This window comes from Anastrepha ludens, chromosome 3 (genome assembly GCF_028408465.1).
Source record: "Anastrepha ludens isolate Willacy chromosome 3, idAnaLude1.1, whole genome shotgun sequence".
Taxonomy (NCBI): domain Eukaryota; kingdom Metazoa; phylum Arthropoda; class Insecta; order Diptera; family Tephritidae; genus Anastrepha; species Anastrepha ludens.
In genome coordinates this window covers 32176839-32185112 of record NC_071499.1, presented here as the reverse complement: position 1 = coordinate 32185112, position 8274 = coordinate 32176839, and the positions used below count along the sequence as shown (strand labels likewise).

Below are 8274 nucleotides of genomic sequence, written 5' to 3'. Positions count from 1 at the left end.
CACTCCATTTCTAAGCCACAAAACTAGTAAACAACTAAATAATTCAAAAATACAATTAACATAGTTTTGTACAGCAGAAAGAGTTCTATCGAATGAATACTTACCCTTAGCCCCTTATCGTGGTAAAATAAAAGAAAGAAAGCTAAGAAATATGGATCTCCTTAATCTACCTTCAGATGCATACTTATACATGTGGATGTACATACACACATGTGTACGTTTATATGTACATTCAAATTTAGTTTTTTTTGCGAACATTTTTTTCTTCTCCTTCATCACTTTAACTTTGCGGCCATGCATTGATTTCATATCACTCCTCTTCATACTCAAGTTCCGCATGGCAGAAAAACTTTCTCTACTACTTTCTTGGTATCCTATCTTGATTTCATCACAAATTCGATTTGTATAACTTTCAAGTGTTTTGATTTGAGTGAATGCATGCCACTTGTGTTTATTTGCTTAAACGTTGGCGTGTGTGTGATTGATCTGTGGTCAAGGTAGTTGAAAAAGATCTAACTTTTTGTGCAAACGAAAGAAAACCCCTGCTTTGCCTGTGGAGTGGCCCAATTGAGAATTGAAGTAGTTCGTTGCTTTTTAATCAACATTCTACAGACCAAAATATTTGCAAACGGACACGGGCAACTAGAAAGTTTTACTATTTTATTATATTTTGCTATGCATTTTATGTCTCCCATACTGAGGTTACACTTATCAGTTACACAATACAAACAAGCAGTTAAGCTACTCTTAAATCTTACAAATTATAATTATAATCGTTGATTTGCATCCCAAAAATGTCCCAAATTTCTAACAAATACCTCTTAATTGTCAGCGAGCCAGTCATCAACGCCGCCGCACTTTCACAACAACACATCCTCTAACTCTCCGTTGCCTAGCGTTGTACTTGACGTTATTGTCATGCCTCCTGCTGCAGCAAAGGGCGCATGCACATCTGGATCGTGAGGGAATAGCGCCCTCAAATCAGCCACGTGCGCATACTTCTTCGAATCGGTTATTTGCTTGTACTCCGGCGTCTGTTTGAGGGCGTGCCGTCGATTGCGCACTAGTGGCGCTGAGATGTGCGAGAAGCGTGGTGTGGGCACGCGCACACGGAAGCCACAATTAGCCATATAAGTATAGAGCTTGGGATTGTCATAGACGAGTGAGGGAGGCGGGTGCCACGTCTTTAAGTATTCATGATAGCTACGCATGCCAATGCCACTGAGGCTGCTGGGAAAATACGGTAAAGTGGCACTAACGCCGTTGATGGCTGTCGAGGCGGCAGTGGTGGACGGTGTGGTCAGAGGTGACGCGGCAAATAGGCTGGGTACAATAATTGTTGGTGCGCCAGTGGCTGTTGCGGTTGATCCCGTGCCCTTGATGATGGGAAATGTATTGATGAAGGACGTTGTGGCTGGTACAGAAAATACAATAGTTTTTGTTGCTGTTGCTGCTGTATTGCTGCTTGAAGGGCAATTAAATTGGGAACGTTGCATGAAAATAGTTTCTGCTTTGATTTTCAACTCATCAGACAAGCTGCTACTGTCGGAGTCTGTATTGGCGTTGAGCTCATCTATGATTGTAGTGGTAGTAGTAGTAGTAATTGCCGTAGTTGTTGTTGTTGTTATGTAATTAACATCCACTAGTTTGTCGGGCGATGTGTTCGGTGTTGGCGTATCCGGTTTAGGCACGTCCAGCTCGTGAAATATAAACGAGTAGATGCCATCACGTCGCTCCAGTTCCTTCAGCATTAACTCATCGGTTGAGAGATTGATCTCAATTAAGTCATTAGTGATGTCGGTCATCTGCAGAAATGAAGTGAAAAATATAAATAACCAAACAGTTATAAAACTAGATGTGTTTATAATTTATAAGAAATTCTATCAGCATATCCTCCCAAACTAAAGGTTGGGACACCTGTTGGGCACGGGCTGCTAATCACAAATAAACAATCATTAATTTTTTTAAGATTTTTCCTCCTCTCCTTGGCTCTGGAGATAAACTCTCTTAAAACTCGGACAAACATTTTCATTGATAGCCAAGCGACAATTAAAGCAGTTATAGCTCCTTGAACTAACTCGAAATATGTTCAAAAATGTAGATCCAAAATAATTTAACTCTGCGGAAATGGCTTGGCCACTATTTACTGGATACCAGCGCTTAAAGGAATAGAAGGTAATGCGAAAGCCAATGAGCTCGCTAAGGTATTCCCTTGCCGAGATTGAGCACACCAGATATACACCAATGGCTCTCCTTTCTGAAAACGGAACTGAATGAGGAACTTGCTTTGGAAACGCAGTCGTTATGGGAACACTCAACCACGTACAAAACCTGCAACATTATGCTAAAGACTTGAAATACGAAAACTACAAACTTTATTTTATTACTCTTTAGAAAAAAACGGCAAAAAATTGATGGGAGTACTGGGTTTAGTTCAGGGTAATGCAACACTTAGTTGCATGCAAATGCTAGAGGTACTTTAGGACACCTAAAGGGTTTTCCAATAACAGTTGTTAGGTGTTTAACAGGAGAGATGATTCACGATTTTTTTGGCCGGAATTGGATGGTATTGATCTGGACAACGTTTATTTTCAACAAGACGGCGCTACGTGCCACACAAGCAACGCAACCATTGATCTTTTAGGGGAAAAGTTTCCGGACCGTGTTATCTCTTGAAGAGGCCAACCACCACCAAGTTCTTGTGATTTAACACCTTCAGACTTTTTTCTTTGGGGTCACGTGAAAGAGAAGGTCTACGCCAACAGCCCAGGATCGATTCAAGACACCGAGATGGAATTCGTGAGGTTATCGAGGATGTAGGGTAGCGACTTTTCAATTCGGTTATGCAGAATTTCATGAAATATAGTCCTGTAAGCGTGGTCGTGGTGGTCATATGCCTGATGTTATTTTCCTCTATTAACGGCATACCTTCCTCTTTATAATGAAATAAACATCGAATCATTTATATTAAAAAATTGCATTTTTCTTTGAATATCAAAATAATACCTCTTATTGGAAAACCCTTTACTGTGCCACTGCCCTGCTCATTGTAGGGCTTGATAAATGTTCCTACTTATTTTTCACCCTTGAAGGATATTGCTGATAAAAGGTTGAACGACTTGTTGAAACTCGCGAAGATGCGCATTAAGAATTACATAAAATAATTTCTTCGACTCCAAATTCATAGCACTAGTAACACAATGGACACTAGAGGTCTATGTGAGATCTTTTTTATTGATCAGGCTGCACTACCGAACCTAACTACGACCTATAACTGCACGTACATTGCTACTTCGGCTGGCCCTGCAGTAGCCTAGGCTGTCAGTTCTATTTTGCAACTGGCTCGTGTTATGAGTTTGATCCAGTTCCCAGTTGATCCAGTTTCCAGAAGATCGATCTTTAAAGAACCGCTCAGAAAATATTTTACGGGCTCGAGTTGTGAGTTTGAAGCGACCATTTCGCATAAACAATACCACCTGCTGGAGTATTTTGAAAACAGCGACAACCGTAAGTGGTGCCTTTTCTGTGCTGTATAAAGAAAAGTAGCAAATGGCTTTAGAAGGGACAGGAGGCAAGGCGACGGCTGCTTTCTTACCAAACAGTAAATCCAGTCCCAAATTGTCACCCATCTCGATGTTTAGAGTATAATAAAGATGGGATGTAGTTGAGGAATTGAATTCTTTGTTATCAAATTTAGTAGGGGAGAATGGGGAGTTGTGAGACGGGTTTTGTTTTTGGACCCGTATTACTCAAAATCTTAATATTCTGCATATGTCAACGATGGAATCTTTAGGCAATGAACACTGGAAGCTATTGGTATGGCCTATTTAACAAAACTACAATTTTCCTTAAAATTAAAATTGTATATAATAATATAAAACATAATACAAAATACAAAAATGTGGGGAGTTGTGAGACACCTTGGTTTAAATCAATAAAAATTACTTATTTTAGTTGTTAGTTCTTTATTAAGATGAAAAATAAAAAAGAAAAGACAATTGTTATAAAAAAGTGTATAAAAAATGCAATGCCATCAATCTGATGATTCGCAGTGAGAACATGTACAATAACCAGTTCGTAAATTGGCACACTTTAGGTGCACAGCTCGATCGCATACATTGCAATGAATGGAGTTGTTTCTGCTTAACTCTTTCGTCATTGCACCTTTGCAGATGATATATATACATGATATATATACAACAATGCATGAATATTGCGAGGTACTTATGAAAGATGCGTTAAAACGTCGAAAAAAACGGTGTCTCACAACTTCCCAAATCGTTTTTTTTTTTAATGGCCGCGTAGTCATAAACACATCGAACGTTCATGTCCAAGTGAATGTGTAAATTCAAAGCTAATAGGACAATTAATAATTTGTATATATTGACATTTGCAATTTGCTATAACAACTGATCGAATGTATCGCAAAACAAATGATGAAAAAAACTTACCGAGACATTCCAAAACACAGTAACTGGAGTGACGCGTCGAATGTGTGTAAATATGACCAATGCTAGCTGAAAAGTGAGATCGCATCGAGAACACTTGTTGACACTTAAAATCGAATGTAAACAAATGAATAATGCCGAAAGGTAACAATGTCTCACAACTCCCCATTTTCCCCTACTGATGACGTTGCAAAAAAATCTTCAAGTCCAAGAGCCAAAAATTACTTTTTTGGATGCAGTAACAAACTAAGTAGATAATAAAAGCAATTTTATATGTTCTCAGTGAGCCTGTTCCAATGGGCTCAGAAGCCTCAGGGACAGAAATTTGTATAGTTTTTTCTTGAGGAGATTCTCGAAGAGGCGGTGGTGAATATGGACAAGACGAAGTACCTCCTGTCATCTGACAAAACACCAGTCAGAACATTCGCGTATCGGCACCCAAGTCACAGTTGACGATTATGATTTCGAGGTTGTTAGAGACTTCGTTTATTTAGTAACCAACATTAATACCCATAACAAAGTTAGCCTTGAAATCCAACGCAGAGTCTCTCTTGTCAACAAGTGCTACTTTGGTTTAAGTAGGCAATTGAGTAGTAAAGTCCTCTCTCGACGAACAAAATTAACACTTTATAAGGCTCTCATCAATCCTGTCCTAAAGTAAGGCGCAGAAACTTGGACGATGGCAACATCCGAATCGGGGGCGTCCCTTGGAGTGTTTGAGAGAAGAACTCTGCGGAAGATGTTTGAACTTTTGTACGTTGGTGACGGCGAGTATCTTAAGCAATGGAACAATGAGCTGTATGAGCTTTACGACGAGCGCAGCGAATAAAGATCCAGCGTCTTCGTTGGCTGGGTCAAGTAATGCAAATGTATGCAAATGCATACATACATCGCATCTGCTCTGAAAGTATTCGATGCGGTACCAGTTAGTGTAAGCAGAGGAAGAGGAAGGCTTATCTGCGTTGGCAAGATCCAATGGAGAGAGACTTGACTTCACTTGGTGTTTCCAACGGGTGTCGGTTAGCACGAGAAAGAAAAAACTGGCGCGTTTGGTAAACTCGGCCAAAATCACTACGCTTCAGTCAAGAAGAAGGAGAAAAATCTCTGTTATAAGTGATACAAAAATATTCAAAAATTTACCTAAAAAGAAAACATGACAGAAGTAAAATTTTGAAAAATATGCGATGTCACGTTTTTGTTGGCTAAGTATGCCGTTAACGACTTAATAAAACTAACTCGAATCGGGTGTGATGACACCCCAACTCATCTAATGACATATCGCTCCCCAACTCATCTAATTGAAACGAAAGTACTTGTATTATGGGGATCGAAAAAAATCAAGTCCACATTTTATATATATTAAAGCTAAACTTCCTTGTGTCCTTTACAAACTATAACTAGTATTGTCAACGAGTTGGATTGATTAAAAAGATTAACAACCATTCAAAATAAAATTTTGCTAAAAGAAGCGCGCGTATGCGAGTATTGTTTGAAAAGTACGCGCAAACTCAGAGAGCTGGCACTACTGGCACGTATTGAGGTTATGTTTGATTAGCATCTCTTAGAAGAGCACGCACCAAGTTTCAGTCAGGGCGGTATATTTCTTTGTGTTTTGCATTCGTTCGAATGGAGGATTCGAACTATTTTAAAAAAAGCCCCTTTTGCTTTCACGACAACGCACCAGCTCACGTCACAGGAGTTGTGGTAGAAAAAATTTATAGAAATAGGATTTTAACTCGATTCACATTCTCTGTATTCTCTAGACTTGTCTCTCTCGGATCACTTGGATTACTATTTGTTCCCCAATTTGAAGAAATGGCTGGCGAAAAGAGATCACAAGAGAAGGTGATTGCAGAAATGAGTGGTTACTTTTCACACTGGGGTAAATCCTATTGTTCGGAAGGTATTAGCAAACTGGAATAGCGTTGGACGAAGTGCATAAGCCTTAAAGGAAACTATGTCGAAAAAAAAATTACGCGTCACAATTAAGTAGTTTTTACTTTTGCACGGAGTTCTTAAGCGACGCTCATATGTATCAGGTCAGTCCATAAGCTCGTGCGTATTTTACCCATAATTTCACTTTTGTATGATTTTTGCATACAAAAAATTATTCGCGGAATATAACGGAACTATTTATATTTTCTTTGATATATTGTGCATTCAACAAGTGATTTTAATCGCGTATAGAAGAACGTGTGGTTAAAGAATAAAATGGAATCTTCGAACGCGTATAAGAGGCATATTTTGCCTGTGTATTTTTTTTATAAAAGTGGTAAAAATGCAACAACTGCTGCTGCAGAAATAAACACTGTTCACGGAGAGGATACCGTGAGTATAAGGACTGCGCAAAAGCGGTTTTCAAAATTCCGAAGTGGTAACTGCGACGTGGAGGATGCCCCGCGCGCTGGTCGTCCTGAAGTCTTTAACTCCGACGCCTTGCTCGAACTCATGGAAGCTGAGCCAAATTTGACAGTCGATATGATAGCTCAGAGGTAAAATGCATCGCATGGAATAGTTCACAGGCACCTGGTTTAGTTGGCAAAGGTTTCAAAGCTGGGAAAATGGGTTCCGCATAGACTTTCCGTTGCCAACCTTCAGCAGAGTGTGAATGTGTGTTCTCAGCTGCTGCAACGGCTTGAAAATAAAAGTTTCTTGAACTGTATCGTTACTGGTGATGAAAAATGGGTCCGCACAATAATCCTATTCGCAAACGCCAATGGTTACATAAAGATGAAACACCTGAACCCATCCCTAGAGATGGCCTTCACCCCAAGAAGATTCTCCCGTCTATTTGGTGGGATATGGCCGGTATTGTTTATTATGAACTTCTCCAACCAAACCAGACGATAACTTCTGATTATTATTCCCATCAGCTATCAAACCAGAATGAGGCACTTAACAAAAATCGACCGTCTTTAGGGGAATAGACGCAAAGTTTTGTTTCACCACGACAACGCAGGACCTCAAACCGCAAGGCAAACTTTAGGCAAGCTGAACGAGCTCGGATGGGAGCTAATGCCGCATCCACCATACTCTCCGGATATTGCACCTTGTTATTATCACCTTTTCCGTGGACTTCAATCCCGTATGTGTAACAAGAACTACTCCTCAAAAGAAGCTATAAAAAGGGATATCGAAGGGTATTTTGGCTCCAAGGACAAACAATTTTTTGAGCAGGGAATTGAAAATTTGCCTAAACGTTGGGAAGACATTGTAAATAATGAAGGAACATATATTATTGATTAATAAATACTTTAAACATATTTTTTATCAATTTTAAAACCACCTTTAAAAAGCGCACGAACTTAACGACTGACCTGATACTTCGGTTTGGATGAAACTTAATACTTCTTTACTTGTTTTCTCTTATCTAAGTGAATGTAGCGCATATTCTAAATTTCAGCCTTTCAGATCAAAGTTACTATTTTTGGTCACTACTTATATGGCGCACTTTGCGGCGTACTAAGCGACGATTGAAGCTGTACACCCCCACCACATCCAGATGCGAAGCAGGGAAATTAAATACTCACACTGACTTTTTCTGATTTCTCACCAATTGGCCTAATTTTGTTCAATTTTTTCTATTTTCAAGCAGTCGTTGTCGCTTATTAAATAGAATACATGCGCATATAAGTATATATGTACTTATGAATGCATGTATGTATGTAGATGTATACAAAAACACTTTCAAATTGCACACACATGTAATCCTTTAAAAGTTAAAGTAATGCCCAATATAAATCTATTTATATATATTTTTTTGCGTTCAAAAAGTTCACTCTAACTGTCGCACTCAATGCGTGGCCGCAGCTGAAACGTTTCTAAA

The 8274-nt window shown here is 39.2% G+C and overlaps 1 protein-coding gene across 1 annotated transcript; it reads right to left on the bottom strand.

Moving 5' to 3' along the window:
- Window positions 1–683: 683 nt before the first annotated feature.
- Window positions 684–8058, bottom strand: LOC128856340 (uncharacterized). Its single transcript, XM_054091638.1, has 2 exons — window positions 7979–8058; window positions 684–1805 (listed from the first exon to the last, which is right to left on the bottom strand). The coding sequence occupies exon 2, from the start codon at window positions 1803–1805 to the stop codon at window positions 861–863; it is 945 nt and encodes a 314-aa protein (XP_053947613.1). The 5' UTR covers window positions 7979–8058; the 3' UTR covers window positions 684–860.
- Between the last annotated feature and the right edge of the window lie 216 nt (window positions 8059–8274).